The sequence below is a fragment of the Phacochoerus africanus genome, chromosome 1 (assembly GCF_016906955.1).
Source record: "Phacochoerus africanus isolate WHEZ1 chromosome 1, ROS_Pafr_v1, whole genome shotgun sequence".
Classification (NCBI taxonomy): domain Eukaryota; kingdom Metazoa; phylum Chordata; class Mammalia; order Artiodactyla; family Suidae; genus Phacochoerus; species Phacochoerus africanus.
Window position 1 is genome coordinate 221,196,315 of NC_062544.1, and position 20,839 is coordinate 221,217,153.

Consider the following 20,839-nt stretch of genomic DNA (forward strand, 5'->3'; position numbering starts at 1 on the left):
ACACTCAATATGTGTTGAGTTGAAAACTTCTACTCCTCAGCATGTTTGGCAATTCCTAATTTCTCACTAATTTTAGTTCGGTTACCAGAGGTATAATAAAGGTCCCTATGGATTGAGCTCTTGAATAGTTCTAGTAGGTTACTGGGTGCCCCCCCCCCACCCCCGTGGTACCTCAGTGGCTGTAGGAATAATGATAGTAAGTGCTAACCATCAGTGAGGGAAAAAAAAAAATCCAAGAGTTGCTTGGAAGCTAGTTTAGTGTTTGCCTATTCCAGACTTACTTCTTGGTGACCCACGGTAGACCCCAGGTTGATCTAGAAGGTCCCAGACGTCCTCAGACTTCATGGGGAGAGTAGAGTTGGGAGTCATGGCTCTAGTCCTGTCTTCCCATGCACTGTGCAAACTATTTGGGACACAGCAGTAAAGTCTGAGAGGAACAAATCCTATCTCTGTCACTTACTACCTGTGGGAACTTGTTACTTCTCTAAACCTCAGTTTCTTTCAGATCTAGAAAGAAGATAATATTTATTTGGAAGGGTCGTGTGATGACTAAATCACATGTATGTAAAGTACCTCATCTAGGTCTGGCATTTTAGGTGTTTAACAGGTAATGGTTATTATTATTTGCCAGTCCTGGAGTGGGTAGAGTGATAGTCTGAACAATGTATTAACATTGTATTAACTATTACTAGATCCAGATACATGCAGGAGAAGGTCAGAATTCAAAAGGCTGCTTTGCACACCTATTTTTTGTTCAATGGATGTCAAATAAATGCCTACGGATATTTCCAATATGACTTAATAGAGGTCTTCAAGGGGTTTTCCAGTTCTCACTGTTAGGATTTTTTCTGATAATAGTCCCATACTTTCCTACCTTGATGTGTCCTTCTGCCTCAGGAGAGCCCCTGGCCCTCCCCGCAGGGGTCTCTGGACAGTGTTATGCCTGAGATGTGGCAGTAAATTCTGTACTCACTTTTCTTTGTCCACCCTCAGGCTCCCCACTCCACCCCCACCCTCCCCCCTTCACCACTCCTCCAAACCCCTCTATGATGCCATCCCCCCTGCCCCCCTCTCTGGCCCCAGGTCTTATCTTGTCCTCTGGGGAGGTATGCTAAGCGCTCTGCCAGCCTGCCTGTGTGCCTGGCCTGTTTTTTCTCACTGCCAGTACCTCTTGGATTCCAATTCCAAACATGGTATCTGTCTGGGGTCACCCTTTCTTCCGGTGCCAAGAGAGACGCATTCCAAATGGAGCACAAATGTGCCTCCCGTGCTGGGCTCTCCTCATTCTGTTTGGGGACAACAGAGAGCAGGACGTGGCTGCTTGATTATCCCTCACTGCTGAAGCTCTCAGTCCCACAGTCATATTGTTTCCTCGGGACAGTTTGGGTTTCCTGCCAAGAGCCAAATGTGAAGAGACCGTCCTAAGAAAACTGGAGCAGAGGAAGCTCCCCGGAGCTCTGCGGGAGAGACTTGCTGAGGGCCAGACGGAGGAAAGAAAGGCTTTCAGTTCTCCAGGAAGTGTACTATGTTCTGCCATTCATTCCTGAAGCCACCGGAAGCATTCCTCCCAGGAAAAGTTGAGTTGGTGGGGTGTAGCTGAAGGTGAGAAGGCATCCAGAGGACAGGTTAAACCATTTCCTGAATTTCGCATGTGGGCACAGGCTTAGAGCCTTCGAGGTGCCCCGAAGATGAGCAGCAACAGCAGCGTGGTGGGCCAGCTCCTCTGGCGTGGGCTGCCGTGTGTCGGCTGGAGGCAGGATCTGCAAGGGGCTGTCTACCACCTGGCCAACTGCTTCTTGCTCCTGGGCTTCATGGGGGGCAGCGGGATGTATGGGTGCTTCTACCTCTTTGGCTTCCTGGGCACGGGCTACCTGTGCTGTGTGCTGTGGGGCTGGTTCGACGCCTGTGGCCTGGACATCGTCCTCTGGAGCGTCCTGCTGGCGATGGCCTGCGTGCTCCAGCTGGCACATCTGGTGTACCGCCTGCGTGAGGACAGCCTCCCTGAGGAGTTCGAGCTCCTCTACAAGACACTGTGCCTGCCTCTCCAGGTGCCTCTGCATGCCTACAAGGAGATGGTTCGCTGCTGTCAGGAGCAGGTCTCCACTCTGGCCACGGAGCAGACCTACGCTGTGGAGGGTGAGACACCCATCGACCGTCTGTCCCTGCTGCTCTCTGGCCGGTAAGTCACTGTCCAGTGCTTCTTCCTCATGCCCATGCTTCCCATTTCCTAATGCGTCCCTTTCCATGTCATGTCCCCGTCCACTGAGGAAGGATGTGGCAAGTCAAACTAACCAAAATAGCATGTGCTTGCTTCCCCTTTCTTAGCATTTTCCATGAGAAAAGTACCTCATGGGGCATCTTAGTTGGCAGAAAGGATTGCGTGTGCACTTGCTGCTGGGAGGAGTGGGGTGTTTCTTGAGCCTGGATCTGAAGTGACCCCACACACACACACACACACACACACACCACTGCGTCATGCCTAAATTACAGCAATATCTCTGTAAACTTTAGAAAACCATATGTTTCAGTAAGATTAATTTGTTCCTCTACATGCATTCAGCATTTGCTAAATGCCAACTATGTGCAGGGAACAGTACCAAAATAGAGGAGGTTTCCTGTAACCCCAGGGCATCAAGGATATTGGGGAATATACTATACAGACTCTATGGTAAAGCCATGGAGCAGGAATAGCTCTTGTCCATTTTTCCATTCCCAATTGTTCTATTGATATTCTTACAGACCAAGGCATCAAGCACTGTAAATTTGAGGGCCAGACAGTGAGGGATGAGTAGTAATGCCCACATGTGTCTCCTTGAACACAGGGTGGAGACACCTGGCTGACACCTTTTAAGGAGGCTGACAGTCATGCATTAGCAGAAATGGTTTTCATCAGGATGAGTGCATGCCTGGTCAGCCTGCAAGTGGGTGTTGGCCATTGGCTGATCTCTTCCGAAAAAAACACCTCGAGGCTCTTGCTGTACATTTGGTAGGCGATTATGAATTTTTTAAATAATATCACCCTATTGGGACTTGTACGTGGAGCTTAGCATCAAAGCACAAGCATCTTACCTGGTATACTAGCGCTGGCTCTGTGGAAAGCAAATGGAGTATTTCAAAAGCTTTGTCCTTAGTTTCCTCTGTCCTGCTTTCTTGAAACCAGGAGAATGTAGTCGAAGGGTAAGAAAGTAATCAGAAGGCTCAAGGGAAAAAAAAATAGAAACTAGATAAAACTGCCAGTCACACAGTGGGAAAAAAAAATTGGCATTGGTGATGATAGTACTAAATCGACTACTAGTAACAGTGTGAGTTTATGAATTAATGTATAGACTCAAATGTGTGATGGACACATGTTTTTATTTTATTTGGACTCTGAAGATCCTGGATTGAATGAACTATGAGTTTTTGTGGGGAGACCTTTAATTTCATTTATGACTGAATTGAAGTGTTAAAAAATACTTTTTTTTTTTAAGCTGTTTTTAGGGCCGCACCTGCAGCATATGGAAGTTCCCCGGGTAGGGGTCATATTGGAGCTCTAGCTGCCGGCCTACACTACAGCCACAGCAATGCCAGATCCAAGCTGCATCTGTGATCTACACCACAGCTCACGGCAATGCCAGATCCTTAAATCACTGAGCAAGGCCAGGGATCAAACCCGAGTCCTCATGGATACTAGTCAGATTTGTTACCGCTGAGCCACTGTGCGAACTCCCCCAAAATGCGTTTTTTTGTAAAGAAGTACATGTGTAAATACAAATAGATTGAGTACTGCCAAAATGTTTGTCACCTACAGCTCTATGCTTAAAGACAGTTTAGGAAACATGCTTATTCATGAGATCCATAATGTTTGCTCCTCTGTTCAAAGGAGGGAATTGAGATGTAGGGGAGAAACTCCCACTGCACTGTATGGTGCTCATTTATGGAAGAACATCATGATTGTTTAATGGTTCGGCTATCTTTTATATGATGGATTTACCATGAACTTGTAGAAGACCACATCCCTGTGAAGAGGAGAGGGGAGCTTGCCTTCTCACTGTGGCTTTTCCTAGTATACCTTGCTTCAAAAACCCCAGTCAAAAATTAATTTTTGTCCAGAAATATACCACAGAATACAAGGTAGTGAGTTTATTGTCACCGAAAGAAGAGCTTTGAAGATTTGCTCAGGGATGTTTTAGAGAGATACTAAATTTTTTTTTGTCTTTTTTTGCTATTTCTTGGGCCGCTCCCGCGGCATATGGAGGTTCCCAGGTTAGGGGTCGAATTGGAGCCTACGCCAGAGCCACAGCAACTTGCGGGATCTGAGCCGCATCTGCGACCTACACTACACTTCACGGCAACGCCGGATCCTTAACCCACTGAGCAAGGGCAGGGACCGAACCCGCAACCTCATGGTTCCTAGTCGGATTCATTAACCACTGAGCCACAACGGGAACTCCGAGAGATACTAAATTAGAGAAGATATTTGACCGGCAGTCCTCAAGTATACTTTTTGGTTTTATGATTTTATAACATATTAGATACCTGAGATTCTACTCATATTCTCTATTGAAATGAGTTATAAATGAAGTACAGACGGGGCGCATATTAAAAATTTTGATGATGGTATACTTTAGTAAGCCTTCACAAAAGAGGGAAACTACAGAAAAAGACATGAGAGCATTCTGAACAATAAGCAACAATCTAGCTTTTTATCATAGCATCTCATTTACCTCCCCTTTGGATAAGCCAGGTCTTTATTTACTCATTCTACCATATATGCTCATGAGAACATTTTACAAAAGCAAGTTTATGGAATTAGATCTAATTGCTTGATTCTTCTCTCACTCTCTCTCTCTCTCTCTTTTTTTGTCTTTTCATCTTTTCTAGGGCCGCACTCATGCCATATGGAGGTTCCCAGGCTAGGGGTCTAATCAGAGCTGTAGCTGCCGGCTTACACCACAGCCACAGCAACACAGGATCCGAGCCGCATCTTTGACCTACACCACAAATCACGGCAATGCCATATCCTTAACCCACTGAGCAAGGCCAGGGATTGAACACACAACCTCATGGTTCCTAGTCGGATTTGTTAACCACTGAGCCACGACAGGAACTCCGATTCTTTTCATTGATATTGCAATCAGAAAGCTCAGAGGAAGATTTCCTTCACTTGGTTAGCCCGGGAGCATTTTCATACAAACCTATCTACAAATTAATATGGTTCTCTTTTGTAAAAGCAAACTTGCTAAGTTGGAGCTGGGGGAAGAGGTTTCTAGTCTATGACCAAGCTCCAGCTTTCAAGTAGGATCCTTGTACCTGTGGCTGGTGAGTCACCAAACACCTCGAAGCAGCAGAACTCCTCGCCAGGAAGTGAGGTGTCTTATAGAGACCTCCCCAGCTCACGTGCAGACCCTTATCTGGATTCCTTTGCTAAAACCTCAGACATCCTTTTTGTTTTATTTTCATAAAGGCAATCAGTCCCTTTCAAGATTCAGAAAGTCAACGTGACTTCCTCAAAGTTCATCACCCTGTTAGGCTGTGCTTACTGTTGGAGATTTTCTCTCATAAAATCCCAAGCATGAATTCCCATATGCACAGCTCCCTGAAGAGGCAACTAACTGTCCAAGCTATTCACATAGGAGGAAATTGCCTATTGTCCAGGAGATCAGAAAGGAAGAGGAGACTCAAATGATAAAGGCTATAGTATACAACGTGAATGGCTTCAGGGAACCTTGAAGGCTCAGTAGATGTTACTCACTCTCTAAACTATTGTCCCTCCTCAGTGGCTTGCTCAGGTGGCCAGATTTTCCTTTCCTCAGGAGGTGATCTGATGAGTGCAGCAGCAGCCTCATTGTCTCCTGTCGTCTTTCCTCCTTTGTTAGAGAAGCTTTTCCTTGAGGTTTTGGTCCCCTTTATGCTGACACAGTGAGTTCATTTGTTTGATCGTTCTTTCCTTCTTCCTTTCTTCCTTCCTTCCTTCTTTCCTCCCTCTCTTCCCTCTCCCTCTCCAAAAAATATTAAGAGTGCTAGGGACTAGGGATGTTGTGTTAAAATATGAAAAATATTGTCCTTGTGCTCATGGAACATGTAGTCTATCAAGAGAGTTACTAATTCATTTTGGATAAAATGGTGAATGATAGACATAATATTTCCAAGGAGAAAGGCAAAGTGCAATGAGAGCATGTAACTGGTGGACCTAATTTTTTTTTATGGCCACACCTGCAGCATACAGAAGATCGTGGACTAGGGATTTAATTTGAGCCACAGCTGTGACCTACTGCAGTTGTGGCAAGGCTGAATCCTTTAACCCACTGTGCTGGGCCAGGGATCGAACCTGTGCCTCCGCAGTGACCTGAGCTGCAGTCAGATTCTTAACCCACTGCCCCACAGTGGGAACTCCTGGACCTAACTCTCTTTTCTAGGGAAGGTCAGACAAGATCCTGGAGGAAGGAAGGAATGTTCAAGCTGAGGCCTGAGGAGAAGGTAGAGAATGGGACAGCTGGAGGGGGCAGAGTATGTGAACACTGTGAGGGAGGAGAGCACAGCACTTCATTTTCTTCTGTACCCCACTGGCTACCCACACATATTAGCAGGCCTTGTAGGAACAAGTGCCTTTCTGCTGTCAGAGAATAGGGGTTGTCACCATATCCTTGGCTTGGTTTGAGACCCACATCCCCTTCTGTCTTCTATCTTTAGGTTGGCAGATAACATGCAACAGTTTATTAATTGGTGGTGGTCCTTTGGTAATTTGCACACACATACATGTATCCAGGCATTCGCTAGGAGCAAGATGTGGAGTGCTAATATCCTCCTGGCCAAAATGTAATGACATGGCTCTACTTAGCTGCAAGGGAGGTCGGGACACGCAGTCTAGTCAGGCAGCCATGAGCCCAGCTAAAATTCCAGTACTATGGTAGTTCCTGCAGTGGCAGAGTGGGTTAATGATCCAACTTGACTCTGTGGCTTTGCCGGTGCAATAGGTTAAAGACCCAGTGTTGCTGCAGCTATGGTGTAGGCCCGGGAATGTGCAGCTGAAAAAAGAAAAAAAAAAACTTTTTAAAATTATAGTACTATGGAGGAAAGGAAAAAGCAGATAATGGAAAACAGAAGTCCATACTGGATTTCCCAGCTCTCCATTCATCCCCATCCTGATCTGCTTCTCAATATCCTATTCATCCTTCAAAACTCAGCTCAAATATCATCTTGGGGAAGTCTGCCACTAGGAGAGAATGAACCTCTCCCACTCCTCTAGTCTTCTGTCCCACAATAGCATAGGTTGATTTATGGCCAGTCATTTACGTGCCTGTGACTTCCACTAAATTGTGAAATCATTAAAGGCAAGGATCAGATCATCTCTGATTTCCAAGACTTCCAGGAACACGGAAAGTGCTCATGTGTACTTACTTAGCCAATAAAGCTCCTTCCAAATGCACAGAATATACCTTAGAGATCATTTTTTTTCTTCTCCCTTTGCCTGATAAAGACATCTTCTACACACACACACACACACACACACACACACACACACACACACACACATATTTGTCTTTTTAGGGCCATACCCGTGGCATATGGAGGTTCCCAGGCTAGGGGTCAGTCAAACTGCAGCTACCAGCCTACACTACAGCCATAGCAACGCTGGATCTGAGTTGTATCTGTGACCTACACCACAGCTCATGGCAATGCTTGATCCTTAACCCACTGAGCAGGGCCAGGGATCAAACCCAAGTCTTTGTGGATCCTAGTTGGGTTCTCAACCCAGTGAGACACAACAGGAACTCCCCTGGTATAACTTACTTTAGAAGAGAAGATGAAGCTGAGACCTTGCGTTTTCTGGGGAAAAGAGGAATCATTTTCCATTTTTGAACAGGCAGAGAGGATTTGTGCAGCCCTTTTCCCACACGGTCTCTTCTCTCCCTTTGCCAGGGTTCGTGTGAGCCAGGATGGGCAGTTTCTCCACTACATCTTTCCTTACCAGTTCATGGACTCTCCTGAGTGGGAATCGCTGCACCCCTCTGAAGAGGGTGTCTTCCAGGTAATAGGGATCCTCATGGCATGACTGCCTAGCCTAACCTGCTGCAACCCAGCTGTAGCCCTCCTCCCCCTTTTACATCTGGCCTTTTAACCTCTGCTAATATGATGCTCAGGGTGGGAGCACTCTCCTGTGGAAAGAGCGCCTGGCAGGGGAGGGGGCAGGGGAGGGAGGTGCTGACTCCTGAAAGAGGGCCATGTCACTCCTGTGCCTAGACTTCTTCCAGAAGACCCCATGGACCACATGATTAAAGACCCACACTCCTTAGAGAGTAACTTAAGACCATTAGTGACATTTAGCCACATCTCCAGCCCCTTCCTTCCTCACACTCTCTGTTCTCACCAGCTGTGCCAAACTACTAGTACTTCTCTAAATATACCACATGGTTTTGCAACGGCCATGCCTTGGCGTCTTACCAGCGCTTCTATCTGAAATGTACTTCCCTCATCTAGAGGAGGCTATGGCATCTCACTTCCTCTGAGGCCTGCCCAGACTGACCTTACCAGCTTCCACCCCCACACACTGCCCGCGTGCCTTTTCTATTCCTTTTACTATGCTGGCTGCGCATACATCACTCTGTTCTAACGAGTGGGTTTCCTCTCTGACTTTGCCTTAGCAAACTCCTTGAGGTAGAAATCTGGGCTTCTCCTCTCCATCCCCAGGCTCCAAAGGGCAGTACCATGAGCTCAGTAGTAGGTGTTCAGTAAAGGTTCGGTCACCTGGCTTTGCAGTGGGCAGTATCTGTGTCTTAGAGGGCTCCAGAAGGCATCACATACAGGCTTCAAGGTCAGGGCCTGGCTGCTCGAGCCCTCCTTTCTTCTCTGCCAGTCCTTCAGATTTCAGCTAACTTCTTTGTGGTTCTCACTGGCTGAATGGCTAGCATGTGGCCAGCATTACCTATTTTATTGCTTTATTGATTCTCACAACAACCCTCTGGGTTGGTTATTGTTATTAACCTGTTGAACAGATGAGGAAACTAAGGCTAAGAAACCTCAAGTAATTTGCCCAACTTGGTCATCTAGAAAGTGGTAAAGCCAAGTTGCCTGGTTCCACTATTTCTATCCTTTTTTTAAAATGGGAAGGTTACCAGGGGATTGGAGTTTACACACACACACCATTATAGGGACTTCCCTGTCCATGTAGTTTGCCAGTACTGGGTTCCCTATGTCTCCTACCAGTTCTACCAGGGAGTCCCTCAGGCAAGCATACAAGCCAACACCAGAATAGGCACATGCCAGGCAGTGATACTTGGCTGGGCCTGCTTCCGCCCCACCCTGACTCTTGGCTCTGAGGACAGAGCCTGAGAGGCAATCCTGATCCCACCGCCTAGACCACCAGCTGCGGACTCCCTCTGAACATGTCCCCGCCCCCCCCCCCCATACACAGTCCCATCCTCTCCAAGCAGCCCAGCAGTCCCCTTTGAGAATTCCCCCAGGGCCACAAGAACCTTCAGGAGGGCTGAGTCAGGTCCCAAGCCAACCGAACCAGGCTGTTTCTGACACTGACACTGAGGAACAGGTGGTGGATAAGCTGGTGTCCTCCCCTAAGTTATGCTTGAAGGAAGGGCTGTGACCCCAGATGGCCTCTCAGCCTGCATGTAGGGACCAGCATATTCCTCCCATTTGTATTTTTAGGAGAGCCTCCTTTGGGAGCAATGAGATCCACACGTTTGCTCTTGACTCTGTCAAGTCCCATTTCCTCTTTGCAAATGTCAAGTGCTGTCTCAGGTTGTAGTTCATCTTGTTCTTGCCTTTTGCAGTTGCACAGTCTTTGTTGACTAATAGGGCAATCCACAGTGACTGCCTGAATCATAGTTCTTACTGAGTTTACCACAAGTGAATCAACATGCCATCACACCTCTCAATAAATAAGAATATGTGGAATTCACTTTGCGGCTCAGTAGCAACAAAACAAGTAGTATGCCTGAGGATGTGTGTTGGATCCCCAGCCTTGCTCAGTGGGCATTACTGTGAGCTGTGATGTAGGTCGCAGATGCAGCTTGGTTTGGCATAGCTGTGGCTGTTGTTGTAGGCCGGCAGCTTCAGCTGTGATTTGACCCCTAGCCTGGGAACTTCCATATGTCGCAGGTGCAGCCATAAAAAGACGAAAAAAAAAATTTTTTTAAATAAGAATAAGCACTGTGGCCCTCTCATCAATCACCAAGAACATAGCCTGGGAGGGACCACACAGAAATCGTGGTTATTCCTCCAATCCATGTCATTTCACTGGACCCAAGGCCTCTTTACACATGTCATCTCATTTAATCCATTCAACCAATTTTGAAGGTGAGAATTAAAGAAAAACCTTGTCAGAACTTTATTACAGACATGTGCAAGTATATGTGGGAAACAGTCAATCCATAGTTTTTCTGGAGACCTTTAATTTGGGACACGAGAAGGATTTAATATGGTACATGAGAAAACGATATCAGATTGTTTTGCAACATAAAAGATTGGTAGTCGTCCCCTGATTCATTCATTCACTTTAGTGATATTGAGCATTTAGTGTACCCTGGGCACTGTTAAAAGTGCTTGGAATATATCAGTGAACAGAACAGATGAAGGTCCCTGCCTTCATGCAATTTACCTACTAGCAGAGGAGACAAAAAATAAGCCATAGACATAATGAATAAGTAAGGTATGTAATATGTTAAAAGATAATAACTTCTAGTAAAAAAAAAAATAGAGGAGTGTAAGGGAGAGATAAAACACAGGAGATGGGAGTGCCACCCTTCCCACAGTAGGAAATCTGTGTATAATTTATAGTTCAACCTCCATATATATGGTTCCCCTGTACCTGGGGTCTGCATCCTCAGATTCAACCAACCAGTTGATTGCATAGTACTTTAGTATTTACTTCTTTTTTTTTTTTTTTTTTTGCTTTTTAGGGCTGCACCCATGGCACATGGAGGTTCCCAGGCTAGGGATCGAATCAGTGATACAGCTGCTGGCCTACGCCACAACCACAGCAACGCTAGACCCACGCCACAGCTCACAGAAATGCTGGATCCCTAACCCATTGAGCAAGGCCAGGGATCAAACCCGAAGTCTCATGGTTCCTAGTCGGGTTCATTTCCACTGCGCCATGATGGGAACTCCTAGTATTTACTATTGAAAAAAAAAAAGTCTCCCCGCTTAAGTTAGACCCACACAGTTCAAACCTGTGTTGCTCAAAGGTCAACTGTAGTTGCAGTTTTAAATGGGATGGTCATGGAAGTCTGTTGAACAACTGACATTCCAGCAAAGGCTTGAGGGGGTTGACAGTGTGAGCTCTGAGAATGGGGAAGGCAATATTGGATGAGGACAGAGCCAGCGCAAAAACTGCGTGGTAGGAGGGACTAGCATGATTGAAGTACAGGATGGAGGCCAATGTGACTGGAACAGAGAGAAGGAGGGGAGAGAATAGCACGTGAGGAAGTCAGAGAGGTGATGAGGAGGCATATCATGTAGAGCCAGATCATATATTTTCTAGATACAGCCAAAAGGATTTCTTAGTGCATTGGATGTTGTACATGAGAGAAAGAGGATCAAGAAAAACCCAACTGGCCAGCAAGTGGCCCACTGAGATAAGGAAGGCTGCAGATAGTGTTGGCTTGGGGAGAAGAGAGGAGGTCTTGTTTGGGATGTGTTAGGTGTGTGTCATCTATGGATATTTAAATGGAGATGTTGTGTAGGCCATTGCATATATGAGTCTGGAATTATGGAACAAGGTCTGAGCTTGAGACATAAATTTGGAAGTTGTTGGTATACAGGTGATACTTAAAGCCACTGGCTTGGACAAGAACTACCAAGTAAGTGAGTATGGACAGAGTGTGTTCAATAACCTACCAACCCTGGGATACTCGAATGTTTAGAAGTTTGAGGGGAAAAGAGGAAGCAGCAAAGGAACCTGAAAGAGACCAATCAGGAGTATGGTATCCTGGGAACCCAGTAAAGTGTATCAAAAAAGAGGGATCAAACACCATGAAAACTAACTGCCACACTCAGCAACATAGAGGTCCTTGGTGACTGTGCCAGGAAGAGTTTGTGGACCACTGAGACAAAGATTTGCCCATTGAAGAGAGAGTTCAAAGAGAGGAATTGGTACCAGCAAGTATAGACAGTTTTTTTTCATGGAGTTTTGCTAAAAAGAACAAGTCAATGGAGTGATAGCTAGCCAAGGAAGTGAAGTGAAGAAAGAGGATTTTCATTTAAATTTTTTTGATTTATTTTAAGATGGAGGAAGTAACAGCATGTTCACATGAATGACCATGGTCTTTGTGTTTTGAGAATGTTGTTTGTGTCAGGTTAACTCTTACTCTGGTTTCTTGTGTGGGAATTGGTAGTAAGTACATCCAAAGTATGGGTTCTGGCCAATGTGACAGCTACTTGCTGAACCGTGCACACTGGATGGATTTTGAATACCATTTTCAGAATTCTTTCTCATGAGGCAACAAGCTTGGAGGGATTAAGCAATTTGTCTGATGTCACACAGATAGTAGAGAAGTAAAGCTGGAACTTCTGGTCTTGATGAGGTAATTTGGGGCCCCGACTTCAGTGCTGATGATTAAGAGGCATGGAGAGGAGCAGAGAAGAGGACATGAAGGGAATGGAAGAGGGTACTGCAGAGGGAGAGGACAGGATCAAGGGGGAGATCAGGAGGCAATGAAATAAAAGGATTATATACCAACTCTCATAAAAAATGTTTGGAAAGCCAACCCTACATTTAATGAGGTAATCTGCAAAAAGGATTTCACGCAATGCCTGGCACACAGTCACCTCCAGTAAATGTTAGCTGCTGTCTTCCTCCTCCTCCTCTTTCCACTGTGAAAAATCATCATGTTCTGCCCACCTGCTCATTTTTAAAGTATTACAGCTAATCAGAGTATTACAGATTGTGTGATTCTATACCCTTTTCCTTTACTATCCTAAGCTTGTTTTCATTTGAACTCTAGCTTTACCACTCACCATTGTTTTATCAAGGGTTCATCAAGCACCTACTGTGTGCTGGGCACACACTATTGACCCTGCAAGTGCAATTTAGCTTTGCATCATGGGTACATAGTGAATGTCCAGAAATTCCTAGAAGTCTAAATAAATGGAGATTGGGGTACCCTTTGGCTTTGTGTTCTTAAGAGTTCCTCTTTCTCTGCGCCCTTTTTTTGAGTTTAGTTGTGGGATCTGTTTGGTTACTTGTAGTGCCCAAGAGCAGTTCATTGGCCTGAACCCCAGGCCAGTATTCTGTCTACTTGATACAGCTGGGCATGCCAGATCAGAGGCTTCTCTCTCATGGAGATTCTTTCCAGCTCTGTTTTGTGTTCCTACTCCAAGATATTATCTCTTTTTACCCTTAAAACAAACTGTCATTGGCATTCTGACTTTTCTGAGCACTAGGAGGCCCCTTCTCTCTCTTAAAATCACAACGGGCCCAGAACTTTCAGCAGCCATGAGTGGGATCAGCCTTGAGACGTAGAGTTTGGGAGCTGAGGGGGCTCCAGGGGGTGAGAGCCCAATAAGTGAATGGCTGATCTCAGGGCTCCTGACAAGACCTCCCACCCCACCACCCCAACGATTAGTGCATACCACAAAAGTCATTCACTGTACCTCTTCCAGGCAAGGCCATGGAGAGGCATTTCCACAACATTTCAATAAAATTGCAGCTATTTGCCAAGTAATTGGATATTTCTCTGTGCTAAGCATGGGCACATTTTCTAGCTTCAACCTTCACTCCCTGACCCCTCTCAGGTCACTTTGACAGCAGAGACCGAATGTAGCTACATTTCCTGGCCCCGGAAAAGTCTCCACCTTCTTCTGGCCAAAGAGCGATACATCTCTCGTCTCTTCTCCATCCTGCTGGGTTATGACATCTCGGAGAAGCTCTATGCTCTCAATGACAAGCTCTTTGCCAAGTTTGGGCTGCGCTTCGACATCCGCCTGCCCAGCCTCTACCATGTTCTGGGTCCTGCTGCCTCAGATACAAGACCAGAGTCGGAGAAGGATGAAGAGGACGTCTGCGAGCCAGCCATGTCCTCTCCTCAGGCGCTGTCCACATCTGTCCAGCAAACACCCCCTGTGTCCCCCCATCCAGCAGCCACCAACCCTCCTGCACCTTCTCCCTGGGTTAGGATGTCCAGGCCTGACAGCGGCATCCTGGGTGAGGACTCCACCAGTCTGGTGCTGGAGGATTTTGAGGAGGTGTCGGGATCAGAATCGTTCATGGATTATAAGAGTGATGGGGAGTACATGAGGTGAGGGGAGAACTAACATGGGCACAGCCACCGGCTCAGGATCCTGTGTAAGTACTCAGAAAGCAGCTTCCACGCCTTCCTGTCAACCACTGGCCTTCCCTTGCTTTGTAAGGGCAAAAAATTGTTTCATGCAGCCTGTCCTCTCAGAGGACTCCTAGAAAGTGACATTAACCCAGCCCTGCAAATAGCAACTCACCCCAGGGGCATGCAAGGCATGAGGGATTTGTTTTGGTTTGGTTTTGTTTTTAACTCATCCCTTACGTGTGATTGCATTTTGGAAAGTGGGCTGGTAGACTTGAGCAAGCAGCTGGGTTGCTGTTTTTTTTTTTTTCAAAGTTGTACTAATAAGTAAGGCCATAGCTAAAGCTAAAGAGGATTTTATTTGTGGTGGGCATTTGAAAAGCTGGCATGGTTCTAATCCCTAATGATTATTCTTAGCATATAGTCAGCTCTGGAAAGCAGTCACTATTTAACCTGGATTGGGCAGGTGTCTTTGTTAAAAATCACGTATTTCAAAGAGGCTTATGATTGCAGGCTAAGGCCCCTGGGAGAAAAACGTGCCTGCTTGCTGTCCTCTGGTCCAGTGGAGAGTGTGTTATTTGCTCAGGCAGAGGACTGGATGCTGCTCTGACTAAATGTTACTATGACTGGAAAGCTTTCTCGGAAAATCACACCTGTGGGAGTTAGTGAACCTGGATGGGACCGAGGTGTAGGATTTCCCTCACAGCTCAGGAAAGTGTACAAGAAAGACCTGTGGAGCCCTTCTGGGGAACTGCTTTCATGTTCCCCCTGGCTGCTCTCACAGCGTTGTGGTGTGTTCCTCTAGGACTCCACCTAACCGTGGTGCAGGCCTGGCTTTTCCTGAGGAAAATCCCACTGTTCCCAATTTGGAAGGCATTTCCAAGGTGGGGGAGGGGAGGCTAAGAGATTTATCAAGCTTTGGGAGACACCGACTATTTCGCCAAGAAACTAGTTCAGTGAAGAAGGTTTCCCGGGCACTTGAGGTAAGTGAGTGAATGTTTGTACATTTTGAAAAGCAAGTCACATAAATGATGAAAGAGGCAAGGGAAGTGTGATTAGAAGTTAGCTATTTGGCTTCATAGATATGGAACTGATCATCTGTGGGACTAGAGTCCCTAGATTCCCTAGAACCATTCTGGCTCATGATGTGACTTTCTGCCTTTCCGTTTTTTGTTTTTTTGTTTTTTTGTCTTTTTAGGGCCCGCACCTGTGGCATATGGAGGTTCTCAGGCTAGGGGTAGAAACAGAGCTGCAGCTGCCAGCCTATGCCACAGACACAGCAACACCAGACCTGAGCTGTGTCTGTGACCTATGCAACAGCTTGGATCCTTAACCTACTGAGTGAGGCCAGGGATCAAACCTGCATCCTCATGGATAGTGGTTGGGTTCTTAACCTGCTGAGCCACAATGGGAGCTCCTGAGGTGACTTTCTTGACTGCCTCCATTTGCGTTGCCCTCTCCCGTTGCCCCATCTCTTGTGCTGACTCCCCACTTCCCCACCTGCCCACCCCCGCCTGTGCACATGGATTCTGTCTGGTGGCTCCGTCTCTTTGTCCCACACACTCACCCACTTGAACACTCTCAACTCACAGCAGCTCTCTGTGTTAGATGTTCTTCCTGGTTTCCTTCTCTTTTCCTGGCTCTATTTCTTCTCTTCTTTCTTCCATCATTCTGACTTCTGCTTAGTCCTTGGTTGCCTCAGTTTGCTGCTCTTAAGAAGAAAAATGCCCCCTTTCTATTTCTTCTATTTCTATTTCTTTTTCCCCCATGTCTTCCCCCATTTTACTGTTAGTGTATTTTTCTGTTGCTTCCCCCCCCCCCCGCCACCGCCCACATCCTGTCTTGCTCTAGCTCTTCCTTTCAAACCACCCTGTACCCCCAGGTTTTTAACCCTGACTCTTCCAAGATCAGTATCTCTCCCTCTGTTTTGAAAAAAAAAAAAACACTTCAAGTGAAGGTGTGAAAATTCCCACCTCTAGGTGGCTACACAGTTCATCCATGAGTCAAGAGGCAGGCAGCATGGTAAACAAGAAAGAGACCCAAAATGGGAGCCCCAAATCCTGGCTGCTGTGTCTGACCCTGCTACCCTTTGCAAACACACAACCTCATGGAACCTTACTTTCTCCTTGCAAGTGTGTTGTCCCAGTTGGCCCCTAAAGGCCCTCTTGGGTTTGTGTGAGATGACAAAGGATGAGCTGTTCAGAGGAGGAAAGAGAACCATTCAGCTGGCAGTATCATGGACACAAGCCCCAGGGCATGGGCGTGAACTCTCTGCTGTATTTCACTGTGATCTCCCTTGTGACTTAGGACTGTCCTCGCCACTGCTGGGAGGTGGGTCCCGATTGACCAGGAGTTCTGTCCATTTGTACCTGTAAAGCGGCCTCATCCACCAGGTGCTGACAGTGCAGACGGTTACAACTCCATCTCCCAGGAATTCCAACCTTAGCTCTAGTGCATGAAATGCCTCTTTCCAAACTCAGTCTTTCCTGGAACTCAAGAGGAGAAAACTGCTACTATATCTCACTTCCTAAAGTACTGGCTTTTGCAGTATCAAGAGAGTAGGTTTTGTTTTGTTTTGTTTTTCCTATGGCCGCACCTGAAACATATGGAAGTTTCCAGGCCAGGGGTTGAATCGGAGCTGCAGCTGCTGCTTGAGCCACAGCTGTGGCAATGCCAAATCTTTTAACCTGCTGCCCTAGGCTGGGTATTGAACCTATACCTCCAAAGCAACCCGAGCCACTGCAATGGGATTTCTAACCCACTGTGCCATGGTGGGAACTCTGAAGGTAGATTTTTAAATGTGTGTTCGAGTAACAGAGAGAAAGGAAAAAGCACGTTGTTTACTTTCACAGAGTTTTCAGACCAACTTGAGAGCAAGATCAAATTGGCCAAATTTCAGAAGGATTTCAATTTCATCTCTGATAATGGGATAACTTAACCCAGAGCCCCTTTTCTGGAATTGTGTTTGGGGATGTTTGGTTTGTCTTATCTGCCATCCAACTCCTTTTAGGGTTCCTACTGTAATGAATAAGCATAGTCCCTCCTGATTGGTAGCAGTGTGCTCTCGTTTCCTTTATAAAGCGGGGCACAATTCATTATGTAGTCCCTGACTCTTCAGCAACCAAAATTATAAACTCATTGCTATTCATGCCAGCACAGCACTTACATAAGAGAAATGAAGCTGGCTGAATTCTGCATTGTTGGGAATGACACTGCTTCATCACACTGACACCAAAGTTGTCCCTCACACCAATCCAATTTAAGACCAGCTAAAAATAGAGCTTCTCCTGGAGCTCTTTTTTGAAGACAGCACATTTTTCAGTCTGATGGTGCCCAGAGTTGAGCCACAAATTGCTGCACTTCTTTTAACAGGCAAAGTAGTACTGCAGAATAATGTATTCATGCAGGGCCTTACAGTTAGACTTCACATTCATCCTGCCTTTACTAGAATCTTTTCAGCTAATTCTATGGGCACGCTCTGCAGTGTTCATTTGATGTCTTACAGGAGATGCTCAGTGAATGCATCTAAAGTGGTCCATTGAGTCAGATAATGAGTCCATTATCACAAATTAATTGAAAGCTCTCTGAGATTTGGCCAATTTTTCTTGTTTTCAAGTTGTTCTGAAGTCTCTGTGGTTTAAAAGACTATATATTGTTTTGTTTTTCTCTATTATTCAAATAAACAAATGAGAAACAAATTACAACATGGAGACTGATTGTGGTCAAGAAAAGAGGCCAGGACCAAGACATAGTCCCAAAGGCCAGAGAATGAATTCAATAAACATTTATGAAGTATCTACTGTATATTTCAGGCACTGTGCCAGGTCATCACATTACAAGTAATCACCAGTAACACTTGAAAGGATGGAAGATGCTTAATCTGCAAGAGATGGACAAGAGTAATATCTTCAAATTTGGAAAAGACGGGGAATTACAATTTCCCTTAATTTGGTATAGATTTGAGGACAGAAATGAACTAAGGGCTGAAAGCTATAAAGAGAAGGATTTCAGCTCAGTATTAATAATGGATTTATTTCCTGGAGTTCCTGTCATGGCTCATGGTTAACAAATCTGACTAGAATCCATGAGGATGCAGGTTCGATTCCTGGCCTCATTCACTGGGTTAAGGATCCTGTGTTGCTGTGGCTGTGGCAGCTCCGATTTGACCCCTAGCCTGGGAATCTCCATGTGCTGCGGGAGGCCCTAAAAAGACAAATAACAATAATAATAATAATAATAATAATAATTGATTTCCTCAGGGAATAGTGGGTTACTCGTTACTGGAGAAGTTCAAGCAGGGACTAGAAGAAATCTCAGAGAATTTTAAAGGTGATTCAGGCTCTGAGAGAAGGATGCCTTGGGTTACCGCTATTGAGGTGCCTTCCAACTCCGTGATGCCATGATGCTGTGATTGTAAAATCTAACTCTAGTCCTGCCACTTCACCACCATTAAGAGCAGTTCTTCGGAGTTCCTGTTGTGGCTCAGCAGTAAAGAAACTGTCTAGGATCCATGAGGACTCAGGTTCAGCCCCTGGCCTGGCTCAGTGGCTTAAGGATCCAGCATTGCCACAAGCTATGGTGTAGGTCGAAGATGTGACAGGCCGGCAGCTACAGCTCTGATTCGACCCCTAGCCTAGGAATTTCCATATGCTGTGGGTGTGGACCTAAAAAGACAACAACAACAAAAGCAGTTTCCCATCTGCAGAGCAGGGCTAATAGTCTGATTGATAATTAATACCTACTGGTAAGTAGCCAGGGAGCCTCGGTCTACTTTACCAGTTTGCTGTGAGGAACAATTGAGATAAAGTATATAAAGGCAATTTGTAAGTGGTAAAGTGCTAATTTAATGTATAGGGTATTTCCAAATTCTGTTCTGTGTAGAATTATTTAGTCATCTCTTTTTCTCTCTCTCCTCTGAGATACATGATTTCCACTCTTATTACCCCTGATCTGGCTTTCCAAGGATAGGCTCTCTGACAACAAAAGGTGAAGCAATGGCCAGACCTTCACTGGTTTCTTTTATTTGCCCAGGGTAGACAGATCACCATCACATTAGGTTCAGGCTCCCTCCCTCAGGAGGTGCTTTGGTAGCTGTCAGCAAACACTCCTTTCTCCCAGAACCACCAGAAAGCCTCCTGGGGCCGACTTGCCCTTGACGGTGGTATGGAACACGGCTGCCTGGGGTCTCAGGGTCAGGGTCTCTAGGTGGTAACTCTCCTCTCCCTGCCAAGGTTCAGTGTTGTGGCAGGCTAAGTTAGAGCAGCAGTTCCCTCTGGGCCCTGGGAAATCACAGCACCCTGCAGCCAGACGCCCACCTCTGGGCTATTCTTCTACTTCTGTTTTACAGGCTTCGTTTACCTGCCCATCTCATTGTAAAAATAAAAGACAGAGGTTTTATAAAATTCACCAGTTTTCTATGCAGATTTTTTAAAAACTCATTCCATAATGTTAGATAGGAAGTTAAGTTCCATGGATTCTTCATAGGAAGCAACATAAGTTGAGCTCTTAATCTCTCCTCCTATAAAATGAGAGGATTAGACTCATAACTTCAACTCTGACCCATCCTAATATTTTATAAGGAAACGATTTAGAGATGCAAGTATCCCTATTGCGTTAGGCACTGGGTATAGTTAAAACACTGGGAACTGGTAGGGGAAAAATGAAAACCTGAAAAGAACCCTATGATGTGAGGCAAGCTGTCCAGAGCCACAGAGCTGAAATCCTTCCTCTCTCTCCACAGTTTCCAGAACTCCTCTCCAGAGCTACCCTCAAGCTATGTCCAGGGGACAGGCCCCCTTGGCTCCAACCCAGACTCCTGAACTCTAAGGAGCAATGGACCATCCTGTTTTCTGGGCATGTTCATCCTCACGGGAAGGTCACGTGTGTGCACACCCGTCTTCTCACCCACTGGAAGGCTCACAGGCCAGGTCGGAGCAGACACAGAAGATGCCAGCACTGCAGCCACACCAAGGTCCCCAAGTGACTTTTAGAAATTCACGTTCACCAGCCTCGCTTCCCAGAGAAGGCAGCCCAAAGTACAAAAGCACAGATTCTATCCTTTACTAACTGCAGAATCTCTGGCAAGTGACATAGCCTCTCTGAGCATCACTGTAAAGTGGGGATTTTAAAACCCACCTCCCAAGGATGGGAGGATTCCATGAGTTGACGTAAGGAAAGCACCTAGGTCACAGCATGACACCTAGTAAGCACTCAATAAATCACTCATTTCCTTTCCTTATGTTGTTTCTTTCAACTTTCTGAAAGGATCAGTGAAGTCAGCTATCCAAGAAGTTTCCACTGTTTTGTCTTGTTTTGTTTAAGATTTTTTTCAATTAAGATTCAACTTATGGGTGTAGCAAGTTTGGAACCTAGTTTGCCCTTAAGCTTTTAAGTTCAATTTACAAATCTCTCACTCTATTTATGACCCTAATGTTAAACACTAGTTTTTAGAGGGATTTTTACAAATTTATTTAATTAAAATTCCTTAAATATTTTAAAGGAGATTTACAAATTTAACATATTCCACTTTATTTTTCCCCTACTTACCTCCACATATATTCTGGTTACCTATGGTTGTGTAACAT

General features: G+C 45.7%; 1 protein-coding gene and 1 long non-coding RNA gene across 3 annotated transcripts; one reads left to right on the forward strand and one right to left on the reverse strand.

Annotated features, from left to right (window-relative positions):
* The first annotated feature begins 1,229 nt into the window (after positions 1-1,229).
* POPDC2 (popeye domain containing 2) lies at positions 1,230-20,489 on the forward strand. Of its 2 annotated transcripts, none has more exons than XM_047791452.1 (4): positions 1,230-2,179; positions 7,903-8,011; positions 13,732-14,281; positions 19,996-20,133. In XM_047791452.1, exons 1-3 carry the CDS (start codon positions 1,689-1,691, stop codon positions 14,236-14,238), a joined length of 1,107 nt encoding a protein of 368 aa, XP_047647408.1. In that variant the 5' UTR covers positions 1,230-1,688; the 3' UTR covers positions 14,239-14,281; positions 19,996-20,133. The 2 variants fall into 2 exon arrangements, with proteins under 2 accessions (XP_047647408.1, XP_047647417.1); XM_047791461.1 differs by having other exon boundaries at positions 1,231-2,179; positions 13,732-14,140; positions 19,996-20,489.
* LOC125133355 (uncharacterized) lies at positions 6,682-16,053 on the reverse strand. The gene is made up of 2 exons (XR_007136435.1): positions 15,846-16,053; positions 6,682-7,007 (listed from the first exon to the last, which is right to left on the reverse strand). It is a non-coding gene; the product is annotated as an uncharacterized LOC125133355 (long non-coding RNA).
* Positions 20,490-20,839: the final 350 nt, after the last annotated feature.